We start from the raw sequence: 26,219 nt of genomic DNA on the forward strand, positions 1-26,219 counted from the left end.
AGTCTTATAAAAGCTAAACTTCGTCACAGTTGGCCCGCTTTTCTGCCACGCCGACGCTAAGCGGAGACTGAGAGGCAGGAAGAATAACGCGGACCCTTGCTTATTATGCCAGGCCGCTGCAGTAACAAACTCGCCTCTAAAAAAGCATCACACGCCCGAACGTTCAAGCCTCGGGCCCGTTTGAAACCTGGACTCTTCGAAGAGAAAAAGATATTTATTTTGACAGCCTCCACCGAAGAGAGCCGACGCACTTGGCTCCCTCTTTGAGCGACGCAGTAACGACACGTGTGTGACTGAAAACACGGAAGATGTCTCCCGCTCGTCAGAGCGGTAGCAACGGGGTGCCGCCGGAAAGGGAGGAAGGAACGAGGCTGAGTTGGAGGAGGGAGAGAGAGAGAAAGAAGGTCACCCGGCAACAGCCGCAGCAGCAAGGGAGGCCGCGCGAAAACAAAGGAGCCGAGGTCTCTGCGAACGACGAGGAGAGAGCGCTAGCTAGGGGGCTTCCCCGGTCGCTCGCACTTGCTCGCACGGGATCAACGCACGACTCCAGCACGACGTGAGCAGCGGCGGAAGCAGATGCAACGAAGGCAGCGCAAATAGAGGAAAGAACTGGAAGGAAATAGCAAAATTATGAAGAAAGAAATAGAAATATTCAGAATAAAAGGAAGACCATCACGAGGCGACAAAAAACAAACAAAAAGAAATGGCGGGCCCGGCAAACAATGTATAGTTAGAGCTATAGTTCGGGCATCGACAACACCGTTCGTTACTTGGTCACCGTAACGGTTTCGTCTCAGCCGCTCGAATCGAACCCGAACCGTTCAGCGGCGCGCGTGATAAAATGACGCCTGTAACGCCGCTGGGGACAGCCAGTGTAGCTGCAGCGGTACAGGCTCGTTCAAGGCAGCCAAAAGCCACAAGCATATGCTGCACTGTGCTGATCTTGTCTACTGGGACGAAGACTATGACAGGAAATTCAAAAATGGAATCTGTTCGGCAAGAGTCAGTTACATTATTCCGACCCCTGAACTCCTTCGCCTGTATTCACAAGGATTAACTCATTCTAATGAAGAAAAACAAATAAAAAATGAGGGGGGGGGGGGGGGGGGGGGCTACTTTTTACAGCGAACCTTACTCGCTATTTATTTTAAGCGTTGGCCACAGAATCCTCGGTGGTCTTGATTTCGTAAAATTAATTTCAGGTTACAGTCGAAAGACGGGGAAAAAAAAAAAGAAAATAAAGGTGGCAGAGTGATGCAGTCGATCGTCGGGAGATACGCAACATTCACTTTGAGAAAGCAACCACGAGCTTTCAACAACGCTCATCACAATGCGCGCGGAAAAACGGCGCAAAAGCAGGAAACACAGCGAAGGAAAGTGCATACGCAGCACTTCCCTGTTATCGCAATAAGAGTCGCAGCTGCCTCGGCGTAACAGCACAAGACGCGGGAAAACCACCTGACGCTTAGTCGCGCACGTCGTCACGAAAGGGGGTTGAACCACACGAGCAGCTGACAATACACGAAGGCACGCTGCGTGCCGGTTACTAAAACGCAGAGGCATTGACGTTTGAATAATACAAACAGAATTGTATGGAACACAACCGACGCCATCGTGCAAGCTGCGCACATGGAACGTGCACGACCTCTACTCTGTGCAGTGGCGCAAGCCACGGTCACGTGATAGAAGTGTTAAGGCGCAATGGTTCGCGTTTAAAATGGTACAGAGTATGTCGTATAATGCAGACAGCAGCACATCCCAGCAAGCGCGATCCGGTAAAAACGTTCCGGAAAAAAATGTCCCCGGAAAAAAATGTCCCCGGAAAAAAATGTCCCCGGAAAAAACGTCCCCAATACGAGACGATATACAGATCATGCCAAAGGTTCGCACAGCGAGTGCGACCGGATTCACGCACACGCGCCACGAAGGTGACACTTGCCGCTGTACTTGTTTCTGGTCACAACTAGATGAATAAGTGGTAATCGAAGTTTAGTTCAACACTTCGCAGCCCAAGGAGTAAATTAAACGCGAGAAACCGTGAACGACTTCGTGCTGTGAAAGATAACTAGCAGCAAATTTAAGGAACGTTACGTTAGCGGCGTAAACACGGCCGCTCTTGGTATTTTCTTTTTCTTTTCATCATTTTGTAGACACTCTTAAAAGCGGTCGCGGATAAAGGAAGTTCTCGAAAGGCACATATACGCAACGAGGTAAACAGGTAAAACTGATTTGGCAAGCGGTCGGTCGGTGGTGCGCATGGTATATGCCTACTGCAATGACGTCATGGAAGAAACTGCGTGATGCGCGCGGTACCATGCATGGTCTGGTCCCAGAAGACGACATCTCCCCTAATGCGTTCCTTTCGGGCACGCAACGGACAGTGGTCGCGCCAGAATGATCACACACGTAATAAGCATTCATTACGCGAGATAATGCGCCAAAGCAGCGGCGTTCAGATCGATGTGGAAAGACGCCACACGCGCTCGTGCCGGCATAAAAAAGCGCAACACGGAAACGAACAGACGTAAATAAGAGATCTGAAAGGATTCCGGTGAAGCTTGCAAAAGTGCATAAAATAAAGAGCACCGCGACGGTCCAGCGAGGTACGTACAGCTCAACGTATAGGAATCGTCAACGTATGATAAGCACACGAGAACGAGTACACACGTCTTTCAAGCCACGGATTTCGCAGGAAGAGAACACATCCCCGAGAACGAGAGAAAAACAATTGACAAAAAAAAAAATAGGAACGAGACACCGGCACTGCACTGAGCCCTAAGACAAGGAGCAAAAGCAAACTTCGACACCAAGTGAATAAGGAAATGCGCGCCACGAAAAAAAAAGAAAATGCAAATTGGATAAGGATCCGAGGCCGCTGGAGTATACGTTCAAGCTATTCCAGCGAAAGTCAACGCACGAACCGATCAAAAGAGAAGCGTGACCAATAAGCACGCACGGTTCGAACACGCCATCGTATAAAAACGGGCCGCTGCCGGCAAGGGCTTTCAAGAAACAAAACGCTGAGGCAGGCAGCGTGCATACAGTGTACGTATAACTTGCCTTGCTTCGCCAAGCGGATATTTGACGTCATCAGCCCCCTACGGTGCCTCAGCCTCACACATGAGGCCTTTTTCGTGCTAAATCTGTCCCTGTAGTAAAACTATCATTCTCTTTCTCAACAGCGTGATACAACTATAAACGCCCTGAAGTAACTGTACGGCCACACGCAGGGGCACTATTTAGGGAAGGAAGGGGACGTAGGCGGGGGATAATGCAATGCGGAAGCAACCGACCCATATACTTCGTCCAAGAGTATTAAGTTTCGAATTGCACAAATTAGTCCAGTTATTTCCAGTCAACCACGATTGATTTTTTTTTTTTTTTTAATGTGCACCTCTTTGCAGTGCTGTCTGGTTTTTCGTTCGTCCCAGCCTTCTGCGCTGTTAAGGTCATTTGCCGGCTATTTGTTCTTTGATCATGATGTGTTTCTGAGGTGTACATTTTTTATCTGTTTACTATATTTAAGCCGGAACACGCTGCCATGTATACCCTTAACTATAAAAATGCGCGCAACGTATCTTAAATTTGCATCCCCCCCCCCCCCCCCCCCCCACACACACACACACACGCACTATTGTCCGACTTCCTTCGTCACGGTTCCTGTGTCGGCAGAAAGTGGGCCAGTAAGCGTGCTTTTCTTTCCCTAAAAACGCCGCACCTAAATTTTGCAATATAGAGCAAAAAAATAAGTCTACACGCGTTAAGGACTAGTTCACAAACCATTACCATTACGCGAACAAAAATTTAATCGGGCGGCATCACAAAATGTACATCGCGCGCTATACGCGGACACACAAACATACCAACCTTTCCGAGGAGATTCCAGAGGTGGCCCTTGTTCTGCATGAGCCCTTCCATTACCTGGAAAGCCAGGTAAGGCACCGTTGGACTGGCGCTGCGCGGAACTTTGATGCGCTCCAGGTCCATGTCTCCTGGCGATTATTGGCAGCAGCGCGAAATCTCGTTCAAAGAGAGAACTAACAACGGAACGGGCTCACACCGGAGTCCCGATCCCGCACAATCACCTCGCGCCGTAGAAGGTGCACACGCAGGTTGAGATGCACGACCTTTGACGCTTGCCACACACCACAGTCTTCGTGCTGTCCCAGTCGACGACAAATCAAGAATCCGCAGGTTAGAGCGTATACTCGCCGTCAGCGGTGATGACCGTACACGTGCGCGGTTCTACACGCTACATCACACCACTCCGACTATCATCCCCTCCAAACTAGCGCCGGGTCCCAGTCACTGACGATCTGCAAACTGCGCAGCGCGACTCAGCCACCAACCACCACGAGAATGCCGCGGTTACGGGAGAACCTCGATGCGTCGGCGAACGATGACACGCGGGCCGGCGTTTAGTAGTAAACAGTCGCAGGAGAAGACAGAGAGAGATGCGGAGGAGAAGATATTCCGCTATCACACCAAATCCGGACGCCGGCGCCAAAAGAGCTCCGTGGTATTGCGAGCTCCACGTAAACAGTACGACGTAGAAAAAAAAAATAACACTCACACGCCGTCCTCAACGTAATGGGAAGCTACCTCAACGTTTCCAGAGTATAATACACTCGGAGAGAAAAACGGTGTCCGCTAGAAGATTGATGCGAGGAGACAAACGTGCGGAGGAGAGTGTGCGGAGAGGGAGTCGACGGAAGAGGAGGGAGCCAAGGAGCACGAGTGTGTCTGTGCGCGTGACGTACGTAGTCGACGGCAGAGACACCGAGAGGCAAAACAGGAGCGTGCAGAGGTGGGTGGTGTTGGCAACGGAATTAAACTCGGTGGGCGCCGTTAGAAAGGGGTGGCATGTTCGGCCGTGGTGGCGCCGCCGCCGTTCAGACTGACTGCGCGGGTGCAACCGAAAGGCCAGACCGAGGAGTTACGAAACCGCTCGGGCGACGGCGCCTCAACGGCTGGCTAGCTAGCTGACTGCTGTTGCAGAAGCGGCAGGTGCTGGGAATTCCCTCCGGGGCCCGCGCGTAGTCACTCTTGTCTCCCCTGCTGGCGCCTAGCCGCCCGAGGAGGCAAGCATTCGATGCCAAGTGGCAACGGCGACCGCCAATGCAACAGCTGCAGCCGCCCGAAATCGCAGCTGCAGCGCGATACAAAAGACATGACGGCCCGGGGGGAGAAGAAAGAAAAACACGTCGAAAATAGTGCGCGCCAATAATACGACTAACAGGGTCGGAAAGTGGGATCGTGCGAAAAACACCCATGCCGTCGAGCTAGAGAAGATAGAATGGGTTCCGTCATAGCCACAGCCCTGAAGTGACACAGGCTATGAAAGACGCCGTAGCGGAGTAATCAGACCAGATTTTTTTTAGACGTACACTGACGTCAGGCACCTTTGCGTTTCGTTTCATCAAAACGACGCAGCCGTCACCAACATATTTCCTGGAGTGTTTTCCATTTTAAGTTGCATTATGCGATTTTTTTTTATTACCCTTAACAAACTCAAAACCATCTGTGAACAGAGCCAGGAGGTGACGGTATGACGACGGTTACACTAAGCAATTAGCTTCACCGTAATTATTTCCTCCCCTGAATGAGTGCATGTTACCTTTAGGTTGCGTTCAGAGACACCTCTCAGCAACAATCACCGTTTTAACTCGCTCGGAGGCAACCAGTGAGGAGAAAAGTTACGGGACCCAACCGTTGAGAGAACTAATTTGCGCCTGCTAAGCTGCACAGAGTATACTGCCGCTGACAGCTCTACGAGCCATCACTCAACTGCCGTTCACTTCAACCGCAGCTCAAGTGAATTGGCGTTGAAATTGGGCGTATACGAAGGACCAACGTTTGCTATCATCGTATCGGGCTTTGACCCCACCACCACTGCCATCATTATTCCGAACTGCGAACACTGTGTGACAAAAACACATCGCCCTGATTGCCAATTAACCTATTATCAAATTAATCACACGTCGCCTTTCACTATCATGTAGAGAATAAGCAAGCTTCCTAATCCCACACCCGTCCACTTCGATCAACTGCGCTACGGGACACTGATGGTAATCGACTCCCTGCTCTATCTCGGCGCGTCACAAAAGAGATATCGCTTCGCGTTACGCAGACAGCCACGGGACTGTAGAGTAAACCAACATCTTGATCTGAGGCAGCCCCCCCCCCCCCTTTTTTTTTTCCCACCAAGAAAAGAAATAGGTGCAGTGCGATTAGACCCGGTACAAAGCAAGGTCCACAAAAACACGGACCGGCGCCAGCCCGATCCACCCCCGCAGGAAGAAAAAATTGCCAGCGCAAAGCGGGACAAGTTCAAGGGCAGCGCCCGACCGCTCCACAGCGGGAGACAACAGACAGCCGGACCACGCAGGGCGCCCAGCGAAAGAAAGGAAAGGCCATTGGCGGCCGCCGGGCAGCCCGTGGACACGCCCGGCACAAGTCGTTTCGGGGTCACGGCAAGGGAGAGAGCAGCGACAACGACGACGAACTACCTGCACGTTCAGAGGCAAGACAACGCAACTGGGTGGAGAAAGACGCGAGAGAGACTCGGAGGTGGAGCGGCCGCCATAGCGATCCAGTCGCAGCCCTCAGTGTACGCCGCGTACACGGCGCCCTGCTTTTTCTTCTTGCCGCGGCCCACGCCTTGTCTTGTCCGAAGCAGGGCGGCCAGGACTGGCCGGTCCGTTATTCAAACGTAACAGGTCGGGGCACGGACAGTCAAACGGGGCGAACCATGCCTTATCCACAAAGCAACCCGGAGCAACAGCAGATTCTCACGATGTGCTGCTGCCCGTTCATGGAGGTTGCTCTGGGGTCACATTTCATTTTTCTCAGCCGGTTTCTTGCAGCCGTGACCCCTTTAACGGGTGTTTAAGAAAACGCAAATTTTGTTCTCGAGCGCGAACTATGAAGAGCTAATAACTCATATTTCCGGCGCCTATGACAGTGACTCGGCCGAGTCGGCATGCGGACAAATGAGCACCAACATGTCCGAACGAGCTCCACCCTGGAAGACAGCGACATCTGGCGCTGAGCCCAGATGACAGTAAAATGCGTAAGAGCCCAGACTGAGGAACCCTCTTCGCACACAGAGGACCAGACCTTGTTTTGAATAAACAAATGTTTTTTTTTTCATCGTCATTATCATCATCGGTGTGCAGCATTCCACGTAATTGTTGCTGCGGTGACGCGGGAGGACTACCCTCCACAGCGCAACACAGAACCGTCGGCCTTTCACTAAGACAGAAGGAACAGCAAAGGAACGAAGGATAAAGGCGAAGAAAACTCGACCGCGGGTTGACAGCCAAACTGAATAGTACAGCCCACATAAGGCACACTTAAGAAAAGGTGAATCCAAGTCGCCGAGAACTAGGAGATGAGCGACCTCAATCCGCGACAGAGTACCACGCGCCATTCGCAAGAAACTCCCCGACGCGAGAAAGCACACGACCGTCGAAGCCAAGGCGGACGCAGCGCCGGTTCCGCTCCGTGACTCCGTTTCCGGCGTCCGACGACATCCGTCATCACTACGTCGCTATGCGCTAAGCGAGGCGTCGACGCTGTTACGAGGGGCTTTCAAAAGATACTGCGCCTATGTCTCAAGCACTTGACCTAACGTCATTCAGCTCGGGTAATATTTAGCAGCCCGGAAAAGAAGCGCTAACGCGCGGTGTCAGCGGCAAGGCACTTGACGACAGGAAAGTCACTTGGGCGTTTCGCGGCCATACGTGCCATAAATACTCCGAAGCAAACGACCACGCAACAGTGCGCGGAAGAGACGCGCACGCTCGGCTGAACTTCCGGTCGATCCATGGCCTCACCGGAAGGAGGATACAAGAACAAGTAAAAAATCACCACGAAGTAAACACTGATCCGCGAAGACCTTCAAAACACACCGCCTCGCATCGAATCCACCAGCTGATTAAGCCCGCACACTTTTCCATCCACGCGGAACGACAAAGCTTAGGAGATAAGCTGATTTGTATAGAGCTTAGCAGTCTGAGCTGAAGAAACACCAGCTCAGCATTCACGCGTCGCTCGTCGTTTCGACTGAAAGCATATTTCTCCATCTCAGTCGTACGGTCAGTATTCTGTAAACGTGCACAAAGTCTCTTATACGGTGTAACAACGGCCACGGCCGCTCAATGGAGGTGCCTCCATTGAGCGGCCGTGTAACGGCTGAGAGTTAGAATGCTGAAATGCCGGGATTTGTCAAACAAACATCCAAAGAACCGTGCACTTTGTTTCGAAGAGCGTGACGTTAGACAGTCAGCATGGAAATAAATCGAAACGTACTGTGCCGATGCGTTTAGCTGAATGTGAGTCATAAGACCTTGTTGCATTTTCTAAAGGCGCAGAGGCCGGAAGCACACACACAGCATGGAGGAAGGCCACAAATGACGTCCGGTTGAAATTTTGTGTGAGTGCGCACGCACGCGTGTCTGAATAGAAGGCAATGTTAGCAAATTTGTTTTTAATTTGGTTGGCTGGTTGTGGGATTTAACGTCCCAAAGCGACTCAGGCTATGAGAGACGCCGTAGTGGAGGGCTCCGGAAATTTCGACCACCTGGGGTTCTTTAACGTGCACTGACATCGCACAGCACACGGGCGCCTTGCTTTTCGCCTCCATCGAAAAACGGCCGCCGTGGCCGGGATTCGATCCCGCAACCTTGGGAACAGTAGTCGAGCGCCGTAACAACTGCGCCACTCCGGCGGGGCAATTTTATCGCAATTGTTTCATGCATCTTTGAATAGATATATGGAGACAAATTAGTGCACCATTAAATCTCGACCATCAGGTTCCGTATTCAAGTGAATTAAATTTTATCGACAGTCACCTCCCATCTACTCGTGACGGCACATGTACGTATAATACGTTCATGGGAACGATCAGGCTTGAGAAAAGATATGAACTGGTTTCAGAAGTATCTGCGACCCTGTCGGTTAGGGCTGTAGGTGAATAGCGGGGCGCAAATGCGCATGCGCAGACGCTGAAAGGGCAAATGGTGCAGCAGGGTGCGGTTACTCCCTATTCGTACCGAACCTATTCTAAAGCAGACTAAACGCCATAGCGTTAAAGGTCCCATTCTCCAGAAAACTCGGCGTTAGTGTTGTAAGCGAAGAATCACGGCAGTCGGCAAGTGACATATGGACGTGCGCTGATTGGTCGTCGGATTGTGTGACGTCACGAGATCACGTGGTGTGACCCAGTTTCGAACTCGGGCTTCGCCTTCGTGACGGGAGGGCGAAACCGGAATGCGCCACGCTGCCCCAAGGCAACGAATTGGCACGTTCATATACGGTTTGGTTAAAGCGAAGATGCGTAGCTACGTCAGGCGGTCTTTGATATATAACTTACCACTGTATGCTAATGAGTATGTGTGAGATTACAGAGGCAAAATCAAAAGCGGTCCAGCGGGAAGCTGGACCGCTGCTGGGCTGGACGGCTTCACTGCCATCTGCACCGCGTATCTCTCTTCCGACGTTCGCTTCAGTTTCCTCGATGCACCGAAACACGGGTACAAGCTCAAGCCCTTCCACTCGCTTTGTCTGCTCGAAGTCAACTGAATTTGTCGCATTATGAAGCTGAAGGACTTCCATCCACCGAAACTGGTATCCCAATTGCATTCAAAAGTGCGCAACACCAGTAATGTCTCATTATACTTTCGGAACAGACCCTGTATGCAGCGAAAAAGGTATGAAACTATAGAAGTTAGCTGCTAAGCTTGTATACGGGGGCGCCACGATACTGCTCAGAGCCATCTAACAGCTGCAGTCTCCGGCAGGATTTAAAGAGTTTCGCAGCCGGTACTGTACTAGAAGGCCTGCACGAAGTCACGGGAACCATGATGACGGCCCCAAGGGGAAAAAGACAAACGGGCACATCTAACCTGCTCTAGCGGCATTTCGGCTCTAATCTCAGTTCAGTCGAGCCAAGTAAAACCTACAACACGAAATGAATATACGAGGCCAGAACGCGTACAACGCATCTGTGTAACGTCGTAGGCTGAAAAGTTACGTAAGCTGCTGAGAAAGATGGTTTTCCTGTCGTGCTCTTCTTCACCCAGGCATACACTTAGAACTCTCTGCCTCATTGATCTGCCATAAAGTGCGAACCACAGTGAATGAACCGGCCACGCGTTGTACAGTTCGTGCTGAACGCGCACAGATATGTCTACTAACTCCAAAGGGTGCATGCACAAGTGAACGACGTCTTACATAGTTATCGCTCCGTTGAGATCAGTACGCGACAAGAAGAGGGCGCAGCACTGCTGACACGTGCATGACGCCGGTGGGGCACGCCGACGGCGAATGCAGATACCATATCTCGAAGTACTTCCTCACTCCCATGCAAACAGTTCGTGAATCAGTGTACGCCGACAGTAGGCCCATAGAACTACGGCGTGACACAAGAGCACCGGCCGCCCAACCGCAATGCTCGCACGTCAGGCACGATGTGTGCCGGTATACCTATTGAAAATCATAAATTCTACAACCGCAACCTACATCCACAGCTATTCAGTGGCGGCACCTTGCGGCTCTGCGCTCAACAAATGGGAAGTACGTCAAAACGGGTAAACTGAGATCTGCGACTGTTCTTGTCATAGAACAATCGAAGAGGGCGACTCATTAAAATCAAGTCAACCGCAAAATCTCGCCAGAAGAGCAAAACAAAATGCACACTACTACTAATACTATTTGTACTAACAGTAGTATAACTGCGACAGGAAACGCTCCTGCACTGTCGGGTTCCCCTCAAGTAGAGGCCCCAGTAACCTGACAGGGCCTAAAAGATTCACTTCGTTCCATGGCGCCATGTTGATATAACGCCTCGGTTTCTTTTTGATCCGTACCTCACCACCGCTGTAATTTGGAGCCTGCTGTTGCTCACATTGTCTTACATGCAAGCATGAACTAAGCATACATATATTTTGGCCAGTCGCAATGTATAATGCAATCCCCATTGTCATGTTATATTCAAGGCGGCGAAAAGCTAAAAAAAAAAAAGGTGATCATAGTTGGCATGAGAAATCCGTTGCCCTTTCTCCTTTATTACTGTCCTCGCCTTCGATGTTTTGATACTGGCCCTTGAGAGAGACAGCTGGTCAATTCGGCCTGCTTGCAGAGATAAGATCGAGACCCCAGTTCTAAATAATGTCCGCAGATGCCGCACAGTTTTCCGGTTTTGCCACATTAGAACTTTAATAAATGGGAACCACGTTAAACATACCGCAAAAAAGAAAAATCCCTTTGGCACGCACTACACCATGCGAACAGCACGGCAGCGCCATCCAGCAGCGGGCCCTGAAATTCCTGCCAGACAGAGTGTCGTCGCACTGAAGTCACCGACAACCCCCAGACGTATAACATTGCAGACGCACAGACCCTAAACACGGCCGACGGGTGGGCGACCGGACACCAACCTGACGGGCAGTGACCAACGCTACACCAGAAGCGTCGCTGTGCGTGGGAAAGGCGGCTTTCACTGAACGGTGGTCTTGCTGTTCACACACGAACGATCGACAACTGAGGATGGGTGACGAGACGGAGAGAGGGAAATGAAAGAAAGGGTGCAGAAAGGGTACGTGCTTTGTCTCGCTAGCTTCCGGTACGAGTCTGTGGACGCCCTGCAGACAGTTCGGTCCGGTGTCCTTGGCATGCATCCAGTGTGCCGCGTGGGCGGTCTCCCGAATTCCAGTGAGATGATATGCGTGAGGAGTCGAAGGTAGCAGCGGACAAGGTAAAGGTGGAATGTGGAGGAGGAAGCTGCCTCGGTAGCGGTGGACGTTGTGAGCGAAGCATCGCCAGCATGCTTCTTGAAATGTGGAAGCTGGTACGTCATATGGATTACAGGAATCGAAGGGGCGTATAGAACGCTACGCGAGTTGGCAGCTGCCAATCGGAAAGTTCAGGTGGGAGTCGAACCCGGGACCTCCCGGGGCCCCGAATCGGCATGGAACCATTAGACCACGCAGGGACGTTCGGGCTTTATGCCGACACGCGGACGTTCACACAATGCACCAGCTTTCGACTTGGAGCTCTGCATTTTCGAGATAATGTGCGAAATGTGTGTGTGTGTGTGTGTGTGTGTGTGTGTGTGTGTGTGTGTGTGTGTGTGTGTGTGTGTGTGTGTGTGTGTGTGTGTGTGTGTGCGTGCGTGTGCGTGTGTGTGTGTGTGTGTGTGTGCGAGAGAGAGAATGTAAACCCAATAGGAACGATATAGATGGGTGGCAACTGTGCGGCGTCTTTTTTTTTTTTTTTTTTTGCAAATATTTTCTCTTCGGGCAACTGCGCGGCCTGTCGTCGCAGACAGTTCGAAAATGAGTTCCGGACAGTCGCGTCGCGCGCGTCGATGTCGTAATCGGACGCTGCAGTCGTTCTAAGCTCGTTAGAGCAGCGGCCTTTTCATTACCGCGACGCTGCGCTCGCCGTGTGTGCGTGCGACGACGGCGTGGGAAGAGGAAGCCGTTTGCGCGAGTGAACGCCTTTGATGGCTCCCACCGCTGCCGGATCTGTCGAAACACGAACGTGACGAACCAAGTAAACGGGGAAAAGAAGAGGGGACAAGAGGCTAGGAGGATACTGCCCAGAACAGGTGGCTCGAGCATCGCGCGAACACCTGCTCAGCAGTTCTGGTGGTGTCAGCATCCTAATTGTAAACGGCGTTTTCAACTGGCCACACTGGTTGGCGACATACGAGACAACAATTTACACGGCGCAGAATGGCATTTGTTAAAGCTTTCAGCTCGTTTACCTTATCAACATAACATTTTTGGCTCGGTTTTTTTTACGGGGATTAACGTTCCAAACGACTTCAATCTATGCGACACGCCGTAGTGGAGGGCTCCGGATATTTCGACCACCTGGGGTTCTTTAACGTGCACTGACATCGCACAGCACACGGGAGCCTTGCTTTTCAAGCCTCCTTTGGAAAGCGGCCGCCGCTACCGGGATTCGATCCCGCATCTTTGGGCACAGTATACATAGTCGAGCGCCCTACCACTGCACCACCACGGCGGGGCAGTGTGCGTGCATGTGTGCGTGTGTGTGCGTGCGTGTTCTGAAATGTCCTGACAGAAGCAGTAAGGCAGTTCGGTCAACGAATGACCGGAACTTTGGCGGTGAGGAGATTAGGTCGACTATATTGTCGATAACAGACAACATTAAATGAAGACTGCACGACTTATGTGTCCACCGATACGTGATGCACAGTTGCGGCGACAAACCACTGGCAGTGAAGGAAGGTGTCGGTCTTCTTACGCCATAATTGAGTTTTAGGGACGGACTATACCGCAAAAGCTCGGACAGTTGGAAGCTAGCGAAGGTCGCCATGTCTCATTTCAAGAAGGCTGTTTTAAGTGCAATGCTGCCCGCGCCACATCTGTTGAGAACGGCGATTATGCACATGCTCAGTTTAATATTTGGCCAGCTACCCAGTGCACTAAGTTTTCACCATACGGCTCCTACTATCTTACGACCTGAGCAAAAGTTGCTTTTATGGACGATTGGTCATGTTATAGCCCATCTGCCTTGGATTAATTTGCGTATTCTGAGGAACGACTGTTTAAATAACCACATCAACGTGTGCCATTCTGGACTGCTTGCGTGCTGTAAAGGCGAATGCATTAATGCTTAAACGATGCGGTGGCTCAGTCGTTGGATCACTCGGCTGCTGACCTCGAGTACCCGGCTTCGAACAGTCTGTGACGGCCGCGCTTCGACAGAGAGGAATAGCAAAAGGCGCCCGCGTGCTGCGTGATGTCAGAGCATGCATGTAAAGATCCTCAGGTGGTCTAAATTATTCCGCAGCCCTCCACTAAGGCACCTCTTCCTTGTTTCCTTTTCACCTTCCCCGTTTCCCTCACGGTGCGATTTAGAACTCCAGAGAGAAGTGAGACAGGTCTTGCTCTATCCCTCAAAACCAAATTAAGTTTCTTTTCGTTTTGCTTAGTTTGTATGTCGTCGGCAGGAATTCCTGTCGTGCGCTATTTCCAAAATGGCTAGAAGATGTACGCTATATGCAAATAGAAATCATGTGACGTCATCCGGAACGCAGTAGACGGACGGTTGCGTCACAGTTTTTCATACGAAAGACGGGAAAACAGTCGTCGCATGGAGGTCCGCCAATTATGTCACACGGGCAAAATGCGAGCAGGAGGGCTATGCGAGGACATAATTCTTCCGGGACCTCCGCCGGTTGTTTTGGATGTTTAAGTATGTATTTGAGTATGAATTTTACACATCTCTTCGTTGCAGCAGTGGGGCTTCTTGCAGTGGTGGCTCGATTGACAGGAGCTGTTGAGACCCCCTCTTCGTTGGCATCGCGGTACGTCCTAAAAACGAATTAATGGGCGGGGCTGTAAATCAAGACTGCGCCATGGAAAATGCGATGCAGAGGTTAAGAACGTACTTGTATAATAAATAATCAATCAATCTTTATCAATAGTAATAATAATAATAATAGAATTTGTCAAATAGAAGCAAACCCTTAATTTTCCTGAGGACCCCTATGGCTCACGCAGAACAGTAACTGACCCGGGGCAGCTAGTCATGCGAATAACTACCAAAATGGCAAAGTTGACTACTTGTACACAAGCCGGCCAAGCCAGAGCTAGCAATTCGTTTCTGCAGTGCATATTTTACAGGATATCTTGTATCCATAAGTTTAAGTTTTGTTTTCCCTGAGTCCCGTCATAATCACCAGTTTTCTATATCTTCTCTCTATGTTCTATACTTTGTCCATGAAAACAATCAGTTTATACTCGTGAGCTACCGCCCCGCCGTGATGGTGCAGTGGTTAGGGCGCTCGACTACCGTGCCCAAGGATGCGGGATCGAATCCCGGCCTCGGCGGCCGCTTTTCGAAAGCAATTGGCACCCGTGTGCTGTGCGATGTCGGTGCACGTTAAAGAACCCCAGGTGGTCGAAATTTCCGGAGTCCTCCACTACGGCGTCTCTCATAGCCTGAGTCGCTTTGGGACGTTAAACCCCATAAACCCGCATGACTACAGTCGGCAACTGGCTCCTGGTTCTCTACATACCGACAATTAACGGACGCCAAATCTGCACTGACGCGCCTACACTTTTCGCATGCGGTGTGGGATACGCGCGTCTAACCAGTGGAAACCAAACGAGAACAAGTTCTACGAAGGGTGATTACAACGCTGAAGCGACAAGGCAGACGCGTGATGCAGGAGGCTGCAGTTACGTCAACAGCCGCACCCTCTTCATATCGTCTGACCTTGCGTTACGAAGAACGCGCCCGACAGCGAAACCGTTCGGCGGAACCAGGGCGAAAACATAACTCATTGAAGCTCCGACGGCTGAGACAGGCTTGCGGGAGCGGGAGGCGCATGTAATTACAAACCGGGGCGATTTTCAGCCGCTCCGAGAGCACGCGCGGCTCGATTGGCTGCAGCCGTTATTAACCAGCGCGCGCACGGCATAATCATGCTCCCGACACATGGCCTGAGAATAATGCAAAGCCTCTCGAAGTCTACTCAAGGCCAGTTCTGAAAAAGGCGCGCAAACTACGCCGCTGTCGTATATGCCGTAGCGGCGTTATGCCCCCCCCCCCCCCTACTCTCCTTCTAAGAATAGCAACAAGATACCTGTTAGCCGGAGTTTAGCATTAACAAGCATTTAAGAGTCGGACGAGCGAAACGCAATGTACATACTTCGGGTTTTTCCTCTATGATACGCGGCACACTGTTGCACTGACCCACGCCTGTACGGCACAATGTTGCGTACGAACTGACAGTACAGCCGAAAAAGAGCAGCAGCCTGTATCAGAGGCAGCGGCATCAGCAATTATCAGTGCATGCATGCACGATGAATAATATGCGACAGGGTCAATCTACAAGCGCCGCAGGTAACTCAGGGAAAGCAAGTGCGATACACACTTCTTTGCAGCTGGGGGGGAAAGGCTGCTTATGTGCGCGCCTTTCGTGAAGCAACACCACGGGCAACTCCTTGCAGTTTTTCTCATTAAATCTCGATCGCCTGAAGCTTCGTTCGCCAGGACAGAGTCACTGTCGCAGGAAAGTTGGTGTTGAAAAAAAAAATTACTTTCAGCATTACGTTGAATTATAGAAGACGCGGCGCTGATTATGACGGCAAGACTTGCTGCTGTACGCTCACACGGCGGGAAGTGGACGCCGGTGTCAATTAATCAAGGTGGCCGTACGTATAAACACATTGGAATTAACCACCTTGAGTTATATGTGTGGTAGACGCGTTGAGACACTGCGGTATATGCTGGTGGAAAACACGGAAGCATATTATTATTTTTTTTTTTCCTTTCCAGGGAACAAAAAGCTCCGCCTTCTTCGAATCCAGTGATTAAAATGCAACAACAAATAGACAGATCGATACAGGCCACCTTAAATTAATTTTTCAATGTCCCTTTATTGCTCTAAGTTTGATTAAATTAGGCTGATACCGCAGGACGTCTTACCAAGAAAGATAAAAATATGTATAGAGTACAAACAGCGTAGGCTGAGCTGTCCTGCGTCTTTACGGCCATGTTGAGTAGACTATGATCTCTTCGACACGCTATATGTACACAATTGTCCACAAAGTGAACTCGCAGCTTTTTCTGAGACTGCAGCTGGTACTATTTTTAGCTGTGACCATTGTTTCAGGCGAACGCAGTGATCTTGGCAGACTGTAATGCCTTTGGCCCTGAGGGTACAATAAATAAATAAATAAATAAATAAATAAATAAATAAATAAATAAATAAATAAATAAATACTTTGCGAAAGGGTGAGCGGAGTCGCAGGTTGTCTGACAATTTTAAGCGTATGTTGCGGCTACTGCAGCAATATTATATATATATATATATATATATATATATAATTTTTTTTTTTCCACGGCTATTTCAAGTCTAATAAGCACCGCAGAAAAAACATATACCCAGGACCATTCCGAATGTTTACTTAGTAAGTCGCGGAATTTCGATGTTGCCATTTCCATCAATTTTATCATTTGAGGGCAATTCCGCACATCCCTTCAAAAGATCAACAGCTGGTATTTTGAGCTGTCTCCTTTAAGGTCGTATTACATTATTTGGGCGGGAAAATATTCATGTTCGATGGAGACATAAAACGGCCGCCAAAAAGGATATGCAACCCTACTCGCACACTTTTTCCAGCCAGTACAAATTTCGCTTCGCGCACAGGCGGCGCGGCACGTCACAGTGACGTCATGACTGCAGAGTCAGTGGCCCCCATGCATGGCCCGAGGCGCAATGCGTATATACACGCTGCCGCCGGCATAAAACGCACCCGCCGGAGAGGTGTCGAAACCGTGCAGCAGTGCACGCTCGATAAAACGGGACCGCGTTCGGGCGCGAACACAGCCACGACAACAACAAATAAAGTATTCGTAATGGCATACGTCGTGTACGTGGCCCAGAGAAAACACTGGGCGTTTAAAACAACAAACAAACATTGATTAGAAGAAGAAGCGAGCTGGCGGTGTTACGCAAGTCGGCCGCCGCTCCCGCCAAGCTGTTGCCTATACTGAATAAACAACTGTACCTTGGAGAGAGCGGCGGCAGCGGCGGCAAAGATGTTCGCCCTCTAATCTCGGACGGAGCGCGGAGGATCTGCACCGCACGTACGCGGTACGTGTTTGCGGTGGGAGACGTACAGGAGTGAATGTTACGGCGACCATCTTGGCAGACTCGATGCAAAGTGCATGCCACTTTTAACCGCCCAATGCGTTGCGATGGTGGCCAGCTGCTCCAAATGTGGGACAACAGCCAATCAGGATCATCTCATTTTGAAGTGCCCCGAATTCTCCCGCGCATATTGATGGAATCGCAGAGAAAGAAACTTTGGATGCTCTCCTCCGGGCTCTGGAGCAACACGCTCGAGCAATCCGTCTGGCACGGGACGCGCTTTGCGAAATATGTCCTCCTGCTGGGCTCCCTCTCCCTTGGAAACCCCCTGGAGGGGCCTCTACATCAACGGCAATAAAGTTATCTTGAACTTGAACTTGGCGAGTTCGCAAACGGCGTCAAAGTCATACGACGCTCCGAATGCATAGGAGGAAATAATCATGGGGTACGTCTTTTTAATTCTGTTGAAGGTTAGCGCTCGTCCCGTCCACTACCTGTCCCGGGCCTTGCGTTTTTTTTCTTTTCTTTTTTTGTTTTTTTTTTACGCTTCCACACCTTGTGATGATTTACCAACCGGCCCAAATCGCTACTCTTCTGGATTATGGTGGACACTTAAGCTTTGTCATCAAGGACGTGTGGGGCACGCTAGCGTTAATGCGTCCCCCTTCTGTGTGTGATGTCCCTTGCGAATCTTCGTTTTTTTTTTTTTTTTTTGCTCCAGTCCCTTATTAACATTCAGCTCTAATATCTCAAACATCCGCAGTAGTAGATATTTCTAAGCTACCACTTTATCCAGCTACCGGTTACAAGGAACACTTAAAACACAGACATAAAGTCCCACTTTAACCAAGCCGTAACGGACATACCTGCGTGGTCTAGTAGATGTAGCGTGCCTGACAGGGCATCCAAGATCGAGCCCTGGTAGGTTGATTTCTATCCCACCACAAATGAGCAAACAGAGTCGGCAGCTATTCCCAACCTTGCGACAGCATGTGTCATCATTACGTCACGCAACCCGCCCACCAATCAGAGCCAGGCCACGCAACCTGCCAGCTACCACCTGCGAGAGACATTACCGCGATTTTTCATTTACAGCGCCCCACTTTCTCCAGAACGGGGTCTTTGTAACGCTATCACATCAGACGACTACCGAACACGCTGCCAGTTGTCGCACGATTGAACGTTATCGAGTTATCTATAGCGCGTGCTGCGCGCACCAGACCACGGAGATCGCTTGAACTGAGCACGTTAGTCTGCACATATACTCTATACCCACCTGCGCTTATTTTGTGCACGGGAGCAGCAACTGCGTAGATGCCGGAAGTCGTGAAACCGGCCAACGTCCTTTGTATTAGCAGTGCCCTACAACTTCTAACTGCCAAAGCACCATAGAGTTCGGTCAGAACGCAGGAAAGCGTGAAAAACGCTAGCGAATCTACGATCGCGATTAAAAACAAGGTATAGGTGCATACACAGCTGAGATGAATGTACCACTGCACGACAGTATCACCAGGTAATGCAGCGGAGTCGCTACGAGATGCATTCCGAAAGACAGCAAGCTTAGAAGGACGAAGGCAGTTCACTTTCACGAGATAACAACGGAAAGGGCGTGAGGTGCTTCCAGGCCCTGCTTAGACGCAGTGCACTCTCGAGACTTTCATCCTCCCTGTTTCGGCTCCATTCCCTACTGCGGCAGGGAACCGATAGTCACGTATGCGGCGATACCTACAACGTCAGCGAAAACAGCTCCCCTTAATTAAAGAAAAAAAACAAAACAAATAAACTTGGCTTCCTCTCCACGAGGTACGCGTGGCTGCAGACACGGTCGCAGCTCCGCCGGGGCAGAAAATGCAATGCCCCTCACGCACACATCGCAGAGAGAGACACGTACAGCCTCATGTATATGCTCTGGATTTGCGTTGTTTTTCTCCACCCTGGAGCGAGATAGCGCGCGTCACCATCCTCCCGGCGCTCGGCAGTAGGGTTTGTTTGGCCCGCTGCCACCGCGGGCTGGCGCAACAGGGGCACTACACCGCCATTGTCTTTCGCTCGGTGGGGACGGACCCAGCGGTCGCGTGCGCGGTTGAAGCGCCGTGACGAGGCAGCTTTTATCTGGCCGGGAGTCAAGCGGGGGACAGCTGCCGTTGCTGACGCTAGGGCGGCGACTGACGCCGGGAAACAACGGCCGGGGGCTCGAATAGATTCTGTCGCAGCGTGTTTTGTTCGCATTTCCCCCGCTACGCACAGCACCTAGTAGCCTGTTGATATCAACAACACACTGCCCGGGGCTAAAACAAAGACAAAACAAACATGTAATGACAGGAGAGAACTGCACCCGACGTGCACTGCCTGCATGACAGTTCCACCGCTCTCGTGTTGACCGTGCTCAATTCTTCCAGTGTGAGTGGAATAAACCAGCCCATCCCAGAGCTTTAGTGCTACCCATAGCTATGCAGAAACGCTTGCGCACGGCGTGGAGAGAGTTCATTACGTCGAGTGAAAGTCATCAGAAGCACACTACAGTCCGCGCCCGTCCCTAAAGTGAACAGGGCGGCCAAAGTGCGTGGTTGCATAGCCAAATGCAAATTACGTGCGCTAACACTTGTGTTGTCATTTCGGTTTCTGGTTATACAAAGTCAATAGCATACACCTGTAATCTACGACATTATACCTGGACCACCCGACACAAATAATGAAGCCTCGCTTTAACGAAGCCGTATGAATGTGACCGCATGGCTTAGGAGTAACATGTCTGTCTCGGGAGGGCCGCGGTCGGTTCATCCCCCGGCCCCACCTCGTAAGTGCCTAAAGATGAAGTTATGTGATGTTAGGAAGATAGTGAGAGACCGGAAAGCGTGGCGTGACATGGTCCATAGGGTCACGAAGAGTCGGACCCGAATGAACGACTGAACTGAACTGAAAGATTGTCGAAATGGTTAACAAAGTGAGGGCAATACGCATGACTGCCATTGCCATTGAGCTTGAAAAATAGTGCCGTAATACGTCAAGTCCCCCCTCCCCCCCCCCCCTTCAATTAGGTAAAACATCGATTATGCCAAAACTATGTCATCGCCCATCTGTAGAAAGTTTACGAAAAATACCCTCACTTGTAACTCGGATGCGTTTCTCCCTAGGTTTTTACTGGTGGCTCATTTTTTGTTCTAATCTTTTCTCGATATTTTTACTCTATTTTGTACGGCGTTCACTTTTGGCGCAGGCGGATCGCAGTGACGGCTTTGATTTGTTTTGGTTTGGTTTATGTGGTCTTAACGTCCCAAAACGACTCGGGCTATGAAAGACGCGCTGTAGCTTCGCATTGTAATATTTTTTGGAGCTACCCTCACACGACGAAAGCAGCGGATTTTCTTACGAATGTCGCGAGCAAGTCCCCCCCCCCCCCCCCTTCCCGCTCCCGAATCTGAGTGTATGCCTGTTCTCTAGTGGTGGGAGGGTGTGTTTGCTATGACTCGGGATATTACGGTGTAGTAGTGGCAGTGGCCTGTCAATGGCCGCCAGAATTTGAGACTGATGCAAAGTGTCAGCGCACCAGGTTATACATGGTTGGCTTATAGCTGACAAAATAGAGACTGGCACAAGGGCTGTCGATCATCAGCATCAAATGAAACGCGAACAAGATATCTATAAGGCGCCAACACAAAAATAATACCTGCTGGAGAGATGAAAGAGAAGCCGCCGCCACGAATCGATCTTGGATCCATCTGTTAAAATCAAGTGTGGTAGCATTCACCTCCCCCCCCCCCCCCCCCACCCTCCCACCTCCAACACACATTGTACCACTTTGCTGATCTCGTTACAAGTGTACTATTCGCGTTTAATTTAACGCTCGCAGCATGTAGTTTTATCAGTTTGCAGCGCAATGGATCTCGCGGATGGGACGATGACAGTGCAAAGCCGGAGGAATATAAGGCTAATACATCTGGCACTGTGTAGATTTAAGTGTTCCTTTTTGAACCCATGCATCCGATGCTACCCGAAAACCGCGTGCGTTCAGCCACGCCCCGGACGCCACGAGCAGCGTTAGACGGCGCACGTGTCACGTGGCCTGCGCCCCTGTATTACCTGGGCCGCTGCTCCAGCCCGAAGGCTAGCACAGGTGATCACGTGACTTGCACCGCCAAATGACGAGTTTGTGCCGTGGGTGCAGCCGAGCACGTCTACAACTTAGCCGCGAAGTTTCGGACTGGTGCAGTTCTAATTAGAGCCGACGATGGAGACGCGCGGTGTACGTAATAATAATAATAATAATAATAATAATAATAATAATAATAATAATAATAATAATAATAATAATAATAATAATAATAATAATTGGTTCACAGGAAAGAAAGGGCGATCTGTCACACTTACTTCTGTGGATACCCGAACCGCGCCGTAAGGGAAGGGAGGAAGGTGGGAGTGAAAGTGGATAGAAATAGGAGGCGTAGTGGAGGGCTACGAAGTAATTTCGACCACCTTGGGATCTTCAACGTGCGCTGACATCGCACAGCGCACGGACGCCTCTGTACACACGTGGAATTCAACAGCTCACCTGTTCGTCGGACGGGGCCCCGTTCGCATCGAAGAAGAGGACGCATCTCAGCCGTAGTGCGCCACAACACGCGGCGGCCACTGATGCCAGCGGCAGTGGCATCTCAGTAGCCGTGGTAATGAGATTGCAGCAGCCACAACGCGAGTACAGTGAGCTCGGGACGCAACCCAGCGCCGGGCTTAATGGACTGCAGACCGACAAGAACTCAGAATTAAGCTACAACGCCGAAAGCTATAGCTGAAGTTCAGGAAGAGATAAGGCACTGATATAAAGCAGGTAGCGTCGTAGTAAAGCTGCGAATGAAGCATAAAAAGGGAAGACTGGTTACAGCTAAAGCCACCCGCTTCCCATACCATGCCGCTGTAGTCGGCTCGCTTCAGTAGGCACGCCAGCAGGAAGCAGACGTGTGTGCGGCGTGCGCATGCATAACAGGTATAGACTTTGGCAGGATAAGTACCGCGCATGGTCCCAACTGAAGGTAAAACGGTAGACGTTTATAATAATAATAATAATAATAATAATAATAATAATAATAATAATAATAATAATAATAATAATAATAATAATAATAATAATAATAATAATATATGGTTCACAGGAAGGGAAAGGCGCAATATCTGTCACATTTATTTCCGTGGACACCTGAACCGAGCCGTAAGGGAAGGAGGAGGGTGGGAGTGACAGTAGATATAGAGAAAGAGGAGCCGTAGTGCAGGGCTACGGAGAGTCAGCTCTGATGGGGTTGGGACAGGTAGGTCACCGCTGCTTGCGGCGGGGGTTAGCCTGCCACAGAATTTTTATCTGTTGTAGGCCGTCATTGCACCCGCCACTGCTTCGTTGGTGGACGACGGCTGTTGTTGCGGCGCGCGTCTTTCTCTCCCTATTCCTTTTCTTTCTTCTCTATTTTCTCTTGTCTGCACGAGGCAGCGGAGGTGGCTCAGCTACAGAGCCAGTAGCAAGCCCGTGCATTTTCTTTTCCTTCCTTCTACAGCCACAACAACAGGGCTACGGAGTAATTTCGACCACCTGGGGATCTTTAACGTGCGCTGACATCACACAGCACACGGACGACTCTTCGTTTCGCCTCCATCGAAACGCAGCCGACGAGGTCGGGATCGAACCCGGGAACTCCGGCACAGTAGTCGGGCGCATCTTACCACCGCAACACCCCGGCGGGGCGTAGACGTTTCTACAGCTGCTTATGGCCGTCGCAGACAAGCAAACTTTCGGATGCGTTTGAAACTTTCTCACGCATTCTGTACAGAAGATGTGACGGTTTACGGGGCTGACACGCGAGTGCGCCGACGGCTTGTTACAACAAATATGCATTGTAACTTCCCGATTCCCGCTAGGTAAGGCGTGAGAAGATTGGTCTGCCCATAGCTGCCAGTCTTTAGCCGGCCGGTGTAAGTACAGCCACCTCGTGAGTCGTGACACTGCTGAGTACGGCTGCGCGCCTGTTGTCAGCCAAGCGAATCCCTAGTTTTTGGTCACCGCGCGCTGCTTTCTCGTCGGATGCATGCGTGCGCTTTCTTTCTGCCATAGCAGCTAGTCGAACTTGTTCTTCCTACATCGATGAACTTAAGATATGCATCACAGGACGCGCACCCTTCGACCGGAAAACTAAGCAAATCACCGCCAACTGCGATGCGAGGAGCCCCTCCTTCGGTCGTGAATACAAATAAGAGTTCCTGCAGTCGCATAGAGGCACATATCGGAGCGCGGCAGTACGTGCGTACGCATCCAAGCGTGTAGTACTACGCGGCGGAGCCCATATTACGTGTACGCGGCGGATAGCCATCTGCCGGAGTCCTCCGCCCGCACGTATAGACGGACTCCTCGGCAGGCTGCTATCTTTGGCACGCCTTAACCGCAACGCTCGCGAACTACACGTTATCGACTGCGGCGGGTACATGTTGAGGCGCGCCCACGCGTAAGACGAGAAAGGCAGACAGGCCGCCTGGTATCGACGGTTTCGCCTCGACCAGAGAGCGGATGGGGAGGGGTGTAGGAAGGCCACCGCTACGCGACCTGGGCGGAAGAGACCGTCCGCCAAATACAGAACATTCATTCAGTTGGCACTCAAGCGCATAGCCGTGCCAACTGATTGAGTACGTATCCAACGGAGTCTGCTGAAATTATCAAGTTGGCATTTATCGGTGCGAACTTCGGAGCCATTAGTGAGACCCGAGGGGGACAGGACGTGGAAACTGTCCCTCATGATAGGTGTAATTGCACAGGTTATTCCGAACTTGAAGCAGCATTTCTTGAATAATCTCGTGGAAAAAAAAAAAAAAAAAGTTCCAGCGCGGTTTTCCCACAGCAAATTTTTCTTACAGGAAACTGTCACCCCTGGTTCGTCACCCCCCCGCCTCGTAACGTAAACGTATACACTAACTACGTTTAAATTAATTCCCGCGCAATCCGTTTGCGCCTGGAGTAGTTAACCAATGTTGTCTCACGCTGCAATCTGCTATGCTATATTGCTGAACTCGGTTGAAGCTATATGCCCGGGCTGGCGGTGAAACCCGGTAAGACTGCTGACTGCAGAAAGAAATTGTTTTCGACGGCGTATGTTTCAGAAATACCAATGACATTTTATACAACTGCGCAGATGCATTGGAAAAAATCTTGACCTTATAAGACACTTGGCATTAAAATATTAAAATGGACTATATGCACTTGCGGAGTTCCTGATCCCCCGCTATCATGTAAGAAAGTAAGACGACAAAAATTTGTTTTTATGCCACAAGGGCTGCTTCGGTAAAAGAGCGCCGTGACGCAGGGTATATTTTTCTTTACTCGAGTTAGTCACTGACAAAACAGCAGGACTAATGAAAGCATATTTCTGATTAATTCATAATGAGCGCACGAGTAGGGAAGGGGGGGGGGGGGGGGGGGGCATGAATGATACTTTAAAGAAATACTCACTGAAAGAGCATTATATTCGGTTCGGTCACACAACTTTAATTTTCCCCGGGATAACAGAAAATCACAGGCGATAAATTCGATAGGTCAGGGACGAGGGGAGAAGGAGGAGGGGGGGTTGCTTTTACTTCACTCACGCCAACGAGAACAAGTTCCGTTCCGTTTTTCTCAAAAAAATTATTTCTTTTCACGTTTTCCCATTCTGTGATTTGTCATTGAGTGATATCATTCGGGATATTGTCGGATTCGTTCAAACGATACGCCCAAATAGTTACCAAAGCGTAAGCTTAAAACCGGCCACGCCTTTGGACTGCGAGTACCGCGCGAGAAGCTTTCATGTAATTAAACACGTGGGAAGAAAAGCTCGAGGACATGAGCATAATATTGATTTTTTTTTTTTCTGTACCCACTTTATCGGAGAGGGAGCCAATGCACACCGACAGACAGACGCGCCCCCTATTCGTTCCCAAGGCCGTTCCAGTACTAACTGCTCCATCTCCCTTTGTCGAGCTCGTCTCGCTTCGCGCACTTCCTGATCGGCTAGCCCAGCTTTTCATCCTCCACAGCCCCCAGGAACCCGATAGCTCTGTCTGGTTCCCTTGAAAAGCGACACACGGTCCATTACGTAAGCTCACGGGCGACCGCGCAACACAGACACGCGCACAAAGTAAAACAAAAACAAAAGAACGGGCGACGGCGGTCACGACCATTCGTCGCGGTTCATTACGTCCGCAGTCCGCAACTCAGACTAGTAGCCGGACACATACGCCACTGGACCCCATGGCGCAATAGCTCGGCCAAGCAGGCGAGACACTGTAGTCTGTTCGCCCGCTATTCGTCGGAAGGTCGTACAGTGAGCTATTACAGCATCCTTAGCATAGGATGCCGAGGGACACACTGAGCGCACAGCCAGCGCAGCTGCGCTCGCGTGACACATTGTAAAAGGGCATAAATCCCGCGACCCACTTATCCCCCTACAGCAAGTAACACGTCCATTATTGCGCGAACCAACAAGGGCACCGGCGATGATACGGTACATCTAAAGAATGAGCATCGCAGCTGTAGCGAATGCTCTTACGAAAGAACAACAAAGGAATGAGT

The 26,219-nt window shown here is 50.5% G+C and overlaps 1 protein-coding gene across 3 annotated transcripts in view; it reads right to left on the reverse strand.

Moving 5' to 3' along the window:
• Positions 1 to 26,219, reverse strand: part of Lpin (phosphatidate phosphatase LPIN) — an 89,122-nt gene that overhangs the window by 53,972 nt on the left and 8,931 nt on the right. The window contains exon 1 of one of the 3 annotated variants that reach the window (XM_084582383.1): positions 11,442 to 11,504. The exons of 1 other annotated variant lie outside the window; for it this stretch is intronic. Coding sequence is in view for 1 of the 2 variants with exons in the window: in XM_084582380.1 (XP_084438506.1) it covers positions 3,868 to 3,987 (120 nt within the window). In the remaining variant the exon portion in view is untranslated. Of the gene's footprint in view, positions 1 to 3,867; positions 4,599 to 11,441; positions 11,505 to 26,219 lie in introns of those variants that run through there. One more of the 3 variants, XM_084582380.1, reaches the window with a different exon arrangement.

The sequence above is a fragment of the Amblyomma maculatum genome, chromosome 10 (genome assembly GCF_055883805.1).
Source record: "Amblyomma maculatum isolate TAMU_Amacu chromosome 10, ASM5588380v1, whole genome shotgun sequence".
NCBI classification, from domain to species: domain Eukaryota; kingdom Metazoa; phylum Arthropoda; class Arachnida; order Ixodida; family Ixodidae; genus Amblyomma; species Amblyomma maculatum.